Source organism: Siphateles boraxobius, unplaced genomic scaffold, assembly GCF_051911475.1.
Source record: "Siphateles boraxobius isolate OS27281-9 unplaced genomic scaffold, OSU_SipBor_1 70, whole genome shotgun sequence".
Taxonomy (NCBI): domain Eukaryota; kingdom Metazoa; phylum Chordata; class Actinopteri; order Cypriniformes; family Leuciscidae; genus Siphateles; species Siphateles boraxobius.
The window spans coordinates 1,045,960-1,058,390 of record NW_027509198.1 but is presented as its reverse complement, the minus strand read 5'-3'; the positions used below and the strand labels follow the sequence as shown (position 1 = coordinate 1,058,390).

The 12,431-nt window shown below is 46.4% G+C and overlaps 1 protein-coding gene across 2 annotated transcripts in view; it reads left to right on the top strand.

The window, feature by feature from the left end:
* LOC143724251 (protein NLRC3-like) overlaps positions 1-12,431 on the top strand; it is a 377,548-nt gene that overhangs the window by 292,916 nt on the left and 72,201 nt on the right. Inside the window, exons 4-9 of one of the 2 annotated variants that reach the window (XM_077217232.1) lie at positions 896-1,000; positions 2,251-2,355; positions 3,024-3,108; positions 3,261-3,456; positions 9,443-11,273; positions 12,214-12,384. In XM_077217232.1, the coding sequence (XP_077073347.1) occupies positions 896-1,000; positions 2,251-2,355; positions 3,024-3,108; positions 3,261-3,456; positions 9,443-11,273; positions 12,214-12,384 (2,493 nt within the window). Of the gene's footprint in view, positions 1-895; positions 1,001-2,250; positions 2,356-3,023; positions 3,109-3,260; positions 3,457-9,442; positions 11,310-12,213; positions 12,385-12,431 lie in introns of those variants that run through there. The other variant, XM_077217233.1, reaches the window with a different exon arrangement.

The window sequence follows — 12,431 nt, the reverse complement described above, 5'->3', positions numbered from 1 at the left end:
TTTGCATGATAATTGCTTACTGAATTTGATGGCATTACACTGTGTAACAGTGTGAAGTTTATGAATATTTTTTCTAATAATGGTGAAGTTATTGATTTTGTTAAATAATAAATAATCATAAAAATTATGCATTTTTTATCAAACTGTGTTCTAGTATAACCAGCAGGAGAGCAGTGATGTGTGACCTGAATTTGGTGACAGTACAGTGTGTCACAGTGAAGTTATTGAATATTTTTCATAATCTAAAATGTGTAAAAGGATTTGGGGTTTTGCACATTGCAAATGGTCCCTTATTCGGATGTGTCTCTCAACCACCTGCTTGGAGACAAATTTTAATCATAAAGCTAGTTTTGAAGAAAATTGTAACTCGTTGTCTACGTTACTATGATTTTGAATAGAATTCAATTATGTTTTAACAACATTTAGCTCACAAATATTGATCCCGGAAGTTCGAATCAGTGAATGTATTGCCAACTTCACTGAACTCCTTGAAGCACTCACTGACCGCATTTCCTTATATTTGAGTCCAAGTTCAAACACTATGAAACGCTCCATTGTTAACGTATGGAGGTCTGAAACACTGCCAGCGTGACATTAAACAGGAAGTGTCTGTTCAAATGTTTTGCTTGGCAACACAAATATCTTTGTGAGGGAACACAAAAGTTTTGTGAGGGAACGCAAAGTTTCTCTTGGGAATGCAAAAGTTTTGAAAAATATTTTTTTTCCACTACCACATCCCTTTAGGGGCTCCAGAGGTTACTGCAGTCAACAGTGATTGTTTACTCAACAGATTTAATTAAAAATTTGTTTTTGTTAAACTGGGCTTAATTAAACATGAATCCAAAAGTCTCTCCTGTAGTAAAGTGTTTTATCTTCCTGCTCTTTGTGTCATTAGTGTAAGATCAGGCTCACATGTGTCCAGCTCTGTGTCTGTGAAGAGTGACTGGTCAAAAGATGATGGACCAGACTTCAGTGAGAGAAAACCATCAACTAACAAAAGGTATTTCATGTGTTTCTTATTGTTGGTCACACATTGACTGTAAGAGATTATTTCAGCAAATATTTATCATGAAAGTTGATAGTTTATATATTGTTCCAATTTACAAACAGCAATTCTATAAAAACCTATTGGGAGCATCAGCAAAAAGATTGAAATTATTTTTGTTAAATTATAATTCTATTTTTTTGTAATTGTCATGATTCCTGTCTGTGTTCCTGTCTTTTTCCATGTTTGGTAGTTCCCTGTTATGTTTAATGTTTAACTAGCCACGCCCCCTTGTTATCTTGTTTAGCTTGTTTTCCTGTCTATTTATTTTAAGTTTTCAATGTTGTATGTTGGCTGTCCTGTTCCCGAGTCCTGTTACGGAGTCGGTGTCTAAATATGTGTTAGTTTAGAGTTTATTTAATAAAATACTGCTGCACGTGGACCCTGATTCTGCAACATGCAGATATGTTTTCGCTTCGGAAGCCAAGTTAATTCTTCACTCCACAAGCCATTTCTGAACTGTCAGCTTCTTACAGACGAGCGAGATTCTCTGGTGTTGGTGTGAGGGCCATCTCCCGGCGAGTGCGCGCTTCCTGCTTATCTGTGCAGTGGTTTGCCAGTGAGTGTGTTTCTCCCCGGTTGCTTCAACACTTTCAGAGTTTCTTTTCCCTTGCAAAGATATTTGAGTTCCCACACAAAAACTGTTGTGTGATCGGACAGACACTCGATGTTTAATGTCCCGCTGGCAGTGCTTCAGAGATCCGTACGTTAACAATGGAGCATTTCATAGTGTTTGAACTTGGACTCAAATATAAAGAAATGCAGTCAGTGAGTGCTTCAAGGAGTTCAGTAAAGTTGGCAATATATTCACAGATTCGAACTTCCCGGATCTATAACTCATGAGCTAAACGTTGCTACAACACAAATGACACTTAATAATCATAGCAACGTAGACAACAAAATACAACCTAATTTTCCTCAACACAAGCTTTAGAATATAAATTTATCTCTATGAGCAGGCGGCTGAAAGACAACTCTGAAGAGACCGTCTGCAAAGTGCAATATAATACCCCCCCCCCCCCCATTCAGTTCACACATCACTGCTCTCCTGCTGGTTATAGAACGGTTACTGCAGTCAACAGTGATTGTTTACTCAACAGATTTAATTAAAAATTTGTTTTTGTTAAACTGGGCTTAATTAAACATGAATCCAAAAGTCTCTCCTGTAGTAAAGTGTTTTATCTTCCTGCTCTTTGTGTCATTAGTGTAAGATCAGGCTCACATGTGTCCAGCTCTGTGTCTGTGAAGAGTGACTGGTCAAAAGATGATGGACCAGACTTCAGTGAGAGAAAACCATCAACTAACAAAAGGTATTTCATGTGTTTCTTATTGTTGGTCACACATTGACTGTAAGAGATTATTTCAGCAAATATTTATCATGAAAGTTGATAGTTTATATATTGTTCCAATTTACAAACAGCAATTCTATAAAAACCTATTGGGAGCATCAGCAAAAAGATTGAAATTATTTTTGTTAAATTATAATTCTATTTTTTGTAATTGTCATGATTCCTGTCTGTGTTCCTGTCTTTTTCCATGTTTGGTAGTTCCCTGTTATGTTTAATGTTTAACTAGCCACGCCCCCTTGTTATCTTGTTTAGCTTGTTTTCCTGTCTATTTATTTTAAGTTTTCAATGTTGTATGTTGGCTGTCCTGTTCCCGAGTCCTGTTACGGAGTCGGTGTCTAAATATGTGTTAGTTTAGAGTTTATTTAATAAAATACTGCTGCACGTGGACCCTGATTCTGCTTCAGCCGCATCGTTACAGAAATACCCATTTATTTTAGTCTGCTGCTGACATAACATCTGCACAACAAATTAAAATACCTATTGTTGATGTATAATTTATTATATATTTATGCTTAAATAGATCCTATACGTTAACAGTGTACACTTAAATAGCTAATGTTTTCTTTTACTCTGCTTTTTCAGGCAAAATATTATTATTTTTGACAGTGTTTTATTTTATTGGCTAACAGGCTTCAATGTGAGACATTAGACTCAGACGTTCAGACTCACAGGAATAACGAGAATTTCAAAGACAATCTCCTAGGGATCTTCCAGGTAGGAAAACACATTTTCTTAAATATATTCAATGTTATATTTTCACATTTTCAATATTTGAAATTACTGAATGAATAGTTTTTACCAAATATGGATGTGGATCTGGTTAAATTGTGTTGTTCTGTCTCTTATTTGTCTTGCTTTGTTTGTAGGATCTTGAGAGAAAAATAATCATATTTCTGAAGAATGAGCTTAATAAGTTTAAGAAAATATTACAAAATGAGAACACGCAACACTTTGTGAAGGACTTTAATGAGAATAGATGCAGTATCAAAGCAGCAGCTCTTGATCTCACACTACATTACCTGAGAGAGATGAAGCAAGATGAAGCTGCTGATGCTCTAGAAGGTAAGAGACTCATGATCATCTGTCTGATTGTCTTATAAATGTAGGGGAGACAATTAAGACTAAAACTATCTGTTCCCTTTCGTTGTCACTCCGAGTTACGTCGGATGACGACGAATGGGGTTTCGCTTAGAGAGCTTATCAACTTCTAGTATTACAAAAAGAGCCAATGGCAAAGAAATGCCATGGGTCTGCAGAATTTGCATAGCGTATCTCCGCCCCACCTCGTGGGTATAAAAGGAGGACCCCGGCAACATGCAGATATGTTTTCGCTTCGGAGCCAAGTTAATTCTTCACTCCACAAGCCATTTCTGAACTGTCAGCTTCTTACAGACGAGCGAGATTCTCTGGTGTTGGTGTGAGGGCCATCTCCCGGCGAGTGCGCGCTTCCTGCTTATCTGTGCAGTGGTTTGCCAGTGAGTGTGTTTCTCCCCGGTTGCTTCAACACTTTCAGAGTTTCTTTTCTCTCACAAAAGAGCTCGCACGCGGCACGTCTTTTTAAAGACGGCTCGCCCGTGCATTTACTGGTGGCGGTTGACTCATTTCCGATTTTGATGGGCACATTCTCTGCTCTGCGTGCTTGGGCTTGATCACGCTAGAGCAGCGTTTGTGGATGACTCACGTTCTCTCCGCGGGAACGTGACCATCGCGTCATTACGGTCGAGACTCAATGATCTCGTTTGAGAGAGAGTCCCCTCATCCACACCCCGATCTAACAGTCTCCACGTGAGGTGCTACTTCGCCTGGTGGCCAGGGTGACCTGAGGGTGTTGGTGTGGAACAAGGCGCCGACTATCCGTCTGTGCCCCACGCCCCCCCTCTTCATTGACGCAACCCGTGAACGATCACGTGACGCCCGCGGGCCCGTCTTCGGACCCCCCGTGGGTTTCCTTTGACGTTCCAGAATCGGATCTGTTGTCCATCGCAGCATCACAGGGTGGGCAAGAATCTTCAGGAAGTGAAGATTTGACAGTGCTGCCACTTTCGGGTGTGCATATGGCATTTGTTGAGTCAGATCCCGAGATGACGGCCATGCTTTCCCGGGCCGCTGCAAGCATCGGACTAGGGTGGAACCCTCCACCCTGTCCTGAGCGCTCGCTGCTGTACGATTGGTTTTTGGGTGGCCGCTGACTCTCGTCGCCGTCTAACCCCAATACCTTTCTTCCCGGATGTGCATCAGGAGATCTCGAAATCCTCGAAGACCCCCATGTCTTCCAGCGATCCCTCGTTGATCTCCTCTGCCCTTCCTTCCCATGGCCGCTGCTCTGGGTACACTGGGGTCCCCCGGTTGAACGCTCTGCTGTGATACTAAAATAACTGTGTCCTCAGAGTGCTTCTTCTCGGCGCGATCCTAAGCACCCGTCCGAAGCCTGTAGTTTTTCGTCTACACTTGTGGCGAAATCCTATAGCGCCCAGGACAGGCAGCCGCCTCACTGCATGCCATGGCCATTCTGCTGGTCTTCCTGGCCCAGGTGTTCATGGACATGCAGGAGGGCAGGACTGACCCAGGGCTCTTCATTGAGCTGCGCGTCGCCACTGACCTTGGTCCCCGAGCGACGAAAATGGCCGCACGCTCCCTGGGTTAGGTAATGTACACCATTCAAGCCTGTGGCTTAACCTGTCCGATGTGCAGGATGTCCGGCGGTCCCGTCTGCCCGACACCCTCATATCCCAGGTCAGCCCTTCGGCGGTGCGGTTCAGGGCTGTACAACAGTTCTCAACCGCCCATGAGCAAACTGAGGCATATTCTGCTCCGGACGGCCCTGTCGTCCGCTCAGATCCCTCAGTCTGCCCACCGCCGAAGGCGCCCTCCCGCGGCTTCCATCCCGCCCGTTCACCCGGGCTGGCTCTGGAGGCCGCAGGGGGACGCCACAGCCCTCTCCTGCCCCGCCCCCCGCTAAACGCCGGGCCAAGCGGCGTTTTTGAGACGGGCTGCTCAGGGATGATGGTCACTTCTCAGGAGATGGTAGCAGGACCACTCCTTCCCCCGGTGGAGGGCCGGGGGAGAATCCTTTGTTTTCCACTCCCCGCTGCTCACCCCTGGGCAGCACCCTAATGTGGTTAAAGCAAGAAGTGACATGTTCATCCCTGAGCACACAGAGTTCTCGGACGACACGGTGCGCCGCCCCCGAGTCGTGCACCACTCGTCCTCCTCTGTCCCAGAGCCCGTTGACAGTGCGCGCCGTCCCCGGACCGTGCTGCTCTCATCCGCCTCTGTCGCCAGCTCCCTGGCAGAGCAGACCCCCGTGGAACGTTCATCCTTCCCTGGTCTCCTCTGTCAGGGCGCGGTTAATGACTGTGACCCCACACCGGGCCGCTATGCCGCCCACGTCTGGGCCAGTCTTGGCTAGAGCTTCCCCACCTGTTCCGCTGGGTCGCAAGGACAATCAGGCTCGGCTACGCGATTCAGTTTGCGCGGTCTCCTCCCCGCTTCAGGGGAGTCCGCTCCACTTTGGTCGGTGGCAATGCCCCTATCATGAGAGCGGAGGTTGCTACCCTCCTGGCGAGGGGTGCGATCGAGACTGTCCCTCCAGCCGGCATGAGGTCCGGCTTCTACAGCCCGTACTTCATTGTCCCGAAGAAAACCGGTGGGTTACGGCCAATCCTGGACCTGCGCGTTCTGAACCGCTCCCTTCACAGGCTGCCGTTTAAGATGCTCACGGCCAAACGCATTTTCGAATGTGTGCGGCCCCAAGATTGGTTTGCAGCAATCGACCTGAAGGACGCCTACTTTCATGTCTCCATTCTCCCTCGATACAGACCGTTCCTACGGTTTGCTTTCGAGGGGCAGGCATATCAGTACGCGGTTCTCCCATTTGGGCTAGCCCTGTCTCCTCGCGTCTTCACTAAGGTCGTCGAAGCAGCCCTTGTTCCCCTATGGGAACACAGGGTTCGCATCCTGAACTATCTCGACGACTGGATGATCCTAGCTCACTCTCGAGACCAGGTTTGCGAACACAGGGACCTAGTGCTCCGGCACCTAGCCCGTCTGGGCCTTCGGGTCAACTGGGAAAAGAGCAAACTTTGCCCCGTGTAGAGGATCTCTTTTTCTCGGTATGGAAATCGACTCGGTCGCCATGTAAAAGGCACAGCTTACGAGCGCGCGCGCAGTCACTGCTGACGTGCCTGAGACAGTTCGAGGGCAAGAGTGCGGTTCCACTGAAACCTTTTCAGAGGCTCCTGGGGCATATGGCATCTGCAGCCGCGTCAACGGTGCTCGGATTGCTTCATATGAGACCGCTTCAGCTTTGGCTTCGCGACCGAGTCCCGAGGTGGGCATGGCAACACGGCACCCTCCGAGTACCAGTTACTCCGACCTGCCGTCAGACCTTCACCCCATGGTCGAACCTCAGTTTTCTACGGGCCGGAGTGCCCCTGGAACGAACTTCTCGGCATGTTGTCGTAACGACAGATGCCTCCTCCACGGGCTGTGGCGCCATGTGCAATGGACGTGCTGCCGCGGGCTCCTGGACAGGACCCCAGCGCCTTCTGCACGTCAATTGCCTCGAGTTGCTGGCTGTACGTCTTGCTCTGCGCCGCTTCCGGGCCGTGCTCAGGAATCAACACGTACTAGTCCGTTCAGACAATACCGCCACTGTAGCAAACAACCGTCAAGGTGGTCTACGCTCTCGCCGTATGTCGCTACTCGCCCGCCACCTCCTCATATGGAGTCAGAGGCATCTGAGGTCGCTTCATGCCCTTTATATCCCCGGAGCCCTGGACAGTGCAGCCGACGAGCTCTCACGGCTTCAGCCCCTCCCGGGAGATTGGCGACTCCATCCCCAGTCGGTTCAGCTGATTTGGGACCAGTTCGGGGACGCACAGATAGATCTGTTTGCCTCTCACGACTCGACCCATTGCGCCCTGTTTTATTCCCTGACCGAGGGCACGCTCGGCACGGATGCACTGGCGCACAGCTGGCCGCGGGGCCGCAAATATGCATTTCCCCCAGTGAGCCTTCTTGCGCAGACCCTGCTTCTTGTTCTTTGGAACCTCCACGTGTGGCGTCTGGACGGGACGAGGCAGGTTTGAGTACCCTACCACCAGCGGTGGTGGCTACCATCACTTCAGCTAGAGTGTCGTCCACTAGACACGTCTATGCGTTGGAGTGGAACCTCTTCGTCAACTGGTGCTCTTCTCACCGAGAAGACCCCCGGAGATGTTCGATTATTGTCGTGCTTCCTTCCTTCAAGAAGGGTTGGAGCGAAGGCTGTCTCCCTCCACCCTGAAAGTCTAATGTTGCCGCTATTGGCGCACACCATGACCCGGTTGAAGGTAAGTCTGTTGGGAAGCACGACCTGATTGTCAGGTTCCTGAGAGGAGTGAGGAGACTGAATCCTCCTCGCCCTCCTCTCGTTCCCTCTTGGGACCTCTCAGTGGTTCTAACTGCCCTGCAGAGTGCTCCCTTTGAGCCTTTGCAATCAGTGGAGCTTAAGTTCCTGTCAATGAAGACAGCGCTCCTGGTTGCATTGGCCTCCATCAAGAGGGTAGGGGACCTGCACGTATTCTCCGTTGACGAAGCATGCCTGGAATTCGGGCCGGCTTACTCTCACGTGATCCTGAGACCCCGGCTCGGATATGTGCCCAAAGTTCCTACCACTCCCTTCCGGGAATAGGTGGTGAACCTTTCAGGCGCTGCCCCTGGAGGAGGCAGACCCAGCCTTGGCACTGCTCTGTCCAGTACGCACTCTCCGCGCCTATGTAGACAGGACGCAGTGTTTCAGGACCTCAGACCAGCTCTTTGTCTGTTATGGTGGGAAGCTGAAGGGAAAGTCTCTCTCCAAGCAAAGGCTGTCTCACTGGATAGTGGACGCCATTGCTTTGGCATACCAGCAGCAAGGTCGACCGTGCCCCCTTGGTGTGACTGCCCACTCCACCCGGAGTGTGGCGTCCTCTTGGGCTCTAGCGCATGGCGCCTCGCTAACAGACATCTGCAGAGCTGCAGGCTGGGCGACCCCTAACACATTCGCCAGATTCTACAATCTCCAAGTGGAGCCAGTTTCCTCTCATGTACTCGCTTCAACCAGCTAGTACTGGACCCGCTCAGGTGTCTTCGCTTGCTCGCCATTCCACTCCGCGGACTGGATACGTGTGATATTCTCCTCAGGTGAGCTTCTCCGAAAGCCCTGAGTTCCTCCAGCACTCCTGACGTCAGTGCCAGTGTGTATTGCCTGCGCGTCGGCTAGGTGCCACCCGTGTGCATGGTCCCTCCTCTGAGCAACCCCCACATGTGTATTTCCACTGTAAGCCTCTCTGAGCATGTGTCTTTCCCTTGGCAAGCCACCTTGCCACCCCTGGGGTTGAAATATTCCACCTGCGGCTGGACACCCCAGTGTTCTCCATATGCATCCCTCTGGGTTATGTGTGTATTCTCTAAGTCCCCCCCCCCCCCCCCCCCCCCCACCCTACGGGTTGGGAATAATTGCATATTTCCTCTAAGCTATAGGATATGCTCCCCAGTGTACCTTGGTATTCCTGTGCTAAATAGGAGTCCTTCGTCCGTGCCAGTCTCACGACAAGGATCTCAGATTTACGCAGGGCACTGGAAGACAGCCGAGAAGGTGGCGTGATTAGACTGGTAACCCCATTCGTCGTCATCAAACGTAACTAGGAGTGACAACGAAAGGGAACGTCTCGGTTACGTATGTAACCCTCGTTCCTGAGTAGGGAACGGAGACTTTACGTCTGCCTGCCACTTTCCGCTGTACCGCGGGGATCGCTTGAGCTCAGTCTTGGCTCCTCAGCGAAGAAACATATCTGCATGTTGCCGGCGTCCTCCTTTTATACCCACGAGGTGGGGCGGAGATACGCTATGCAAATTCCGCAGACCCATGGCATTTCTTTGCCATTGGCTCGTTTTGTAATACTCGAAGTTGATAAGCTTTCTAAGCGTAACCCCATTCGTCGTCATCCGACGTAACGTCTCCTTTCCCTACTCAGGGAACGAGGGTTACATACGTAACCGAGACGTTTTCTGTTCCTGTGTTTAGATGAGCTGTTCCTCATTCCTCATCTGAAATGTGGCCTAAAGAAGAAGTATCAATGTGTGTTTGAAGGAATAGCAAAGCATGGTGACTCCACACTTCTGAATAACATCTACACAGATCTCTACATCACTCAGGGTGGCAGTGAACAGGTCAATACTGAACATGAGGTGAGACAGATTGAAGTTGCTTCCAGGCGTCATGAAGCACAAGAGATACAGGTTGAATGCAAACATTTGTTTGAAGCACCTGAACAAGACGAGGAGATCCGAACAGTACTGACAAAAGGAGTCGCTGGCATTGGAAAATCAGTCTCTGTGCAAAAGTTTGTTCTGGACTGGGCTGAAGGAAAAGAAAATCAAGATATCAGCTTCATATTTCCTCTTCCATTCAGAGAGATGAACTTGAAGGAGAAAGAAAAACTGAGTTTAATGGACCTTATAACTCATTTTTTCCCAGAGACAAAAGGACTGAACCTTACAAGAAGGAATACATTTAAAGTCCTGTTCATCCTGGATGGACTGGACGAATGTCGCCTTCCTCTGAAGTTTGATTGTAATGAGACGTGGCGTGATGTATCGTCACCAGCCTCTCTGGATGTTCTCCTAACGAACCTCATGAAGGGAAATCTGCTTCCTTCTGCTCTCATCTGGATCACCACCAGACCAGCAGCTGCCAGTAAGATTCCTCCTGACTGTATCGACCGGCTGACAGAGATACGAGGATTCAGTGACGCACAGAAGGAAGAGTACTTCAAAAAAAGGTTTACCGATGAGAATCAGGCCAACACAATCATAGATCATGTTAAAAAATCAAAGAGTCTCTTTATCATGTGTCACATCCCAGTCTTCTGCTGGATTTCAGCCACTGTTCTCCAGAACATTCTGGAGGAGAATAGAAATAATGATGTGAAAAACACTGAGGCTGATAATATCTCTAAAACACAGCAGGAATCAAACACTGAAGACACTCCCAAGACTCTGACACAAATGTACACACACTTTCTCCACTTTCAGATCCAGCAAAGCCGCCAAAAGTATGATGGAGAATACACACCAGATGTTTCCTGGGATAAAGATGCCATCCTTTCACTGGGGAAACTGGCATTTCATCAGCTGGAAAGAAACAATGTGATCTTCTATGACACAGACCTAGAAGCCTGTGGTATTGACGTCTATAAGGCATCAGTGTACTCAGGCATGTGTACCCAGATCTTTAAGGAGGAAACAGGGATCATTCTTGGTACCATGTACTGCTTTGTTCACTTGAGCATTCAAGAGTTTATTGCAGCCCTTTATGCACATCTGTTTCTGGACGTCAACAAGACAAGTGTGTTTGATCATGAGTCTACAGAACAGGAAAAGCAAAATGAAACCATGATTGATTTTCTCAAGACTGCAGTGGACAAGGCGCTCGAGAGTGACAATGGACACCTGGACCTTTTCCTTCGCTTCCTCCTCGGTCTGTCGCTCCAGTCCAATCGACGACTCTTACGAGGTCTGTTAACACAGCAAGACAGCACTGACCAGAGCAACAAGGGAATAGTTCAGTACATCAAGCAGAAATTAGAAGATAATCTTCCTGCAGAGAGATCCATCAATCTGTTTTACTGTCTGAATGAGCTGAACGACCAAACTCTGGTGGATGAGATTCAGACACAGCTTAGCAAAGGAAGTCTCTCATCTGGTGACCTTTCACCTGCCCAGTGGTCTGCTTTGGTCTTTGTGTTGTTGACATCAGAGAAAGAGCTGGAGGAGTTTGAGCTTCGGAAATTCCAGAAATCAGACGAGTGTGTCATTAGATTATTGGCAGTCATCAAAGCCTCCAGAAGAGCTCTGTAAGTCACTTAATACATTATGTCATGTTATGGTCTAATCCAAGGTATAATAGATTATTGAAAATACATATATTATCAGTTGTTACTTTATTTCTCCTAAAAAAAAAAATATTTTAAATGTTAAAATTTCATAAGTTTTAGTTCTGTAGTTTTAATTGTGGCGGACAAAACATATTGCAATGCAATACATAGATGATTGAGAGATACAAATAAACGTTTATCAAAAGCCTGTTGAATCATATCTGATATATACATTTTAACATGTTTTTTTCAACAACAAAAAAAGTTTCTTTAATCTAATTGTAGTCTTGAAACATTAATAATTATAAAGAAAATCTTAGGTTTCTTCTCTTGGGTTTACTTTAATCAGTAAAGATTTCACAGCAAAAAAAAAAAAAGAAGAAAAAATAACCACTGATTTAGAATTAAACTGAAAGGCCGTTTACTTGCTAAAAATTATGAACTACCAATCAGATGATAGAAGGCATGTAGTAGACTTTTAGCAGATTTTATTTTCAGCCAAGTTTTGATCCAATTTATAATTTAGAGGTCTTAGACATTCATGTATCAAACATGATACATTAGGCTTTATACGGTTGAGTTAGCAGAGGATGAAGCACAACAGTATTGTTATCATACAACACACTGGTTTACAGTTATTTTCTCTAACTGTCACTATGTAGTTCTCTTCAACTTCTGCTATAAAGCACATATGCTCTTGCATAACTTCATAAATCTTAACAAAAATATTTTTATTTAACCATGTCTCATTTAATTGAGCAAATTATTGACTTTATCAAAATTAATATATAGAAAATGATAGTTTTGTCAGTGTGTAGCTCATTTATATATATAATAAAAAATAATGGAAATGTATATTTTATATTTTTATATAAAAATGTTCCACCTAACTTCGTGATGTAATTTATTTGTCTTGCAGGCTAAATGATTGTGGCTTAACAGACAAAAGCTGTTCAGCTCTGGCTACTGTTCTTGGATCAGATACCAATCTGAAAGAGCTGAATATGAACAATAATAAACTGCAGGATTCAGGAGGGAAACTGCTCTGCAGTGGACTGAAGAATATAAAGTGTAAATTGGAGATACTGAGGTAAGTTGTGTTACAACTAGGGCTGTCAATCGATTAAATTTAATCTA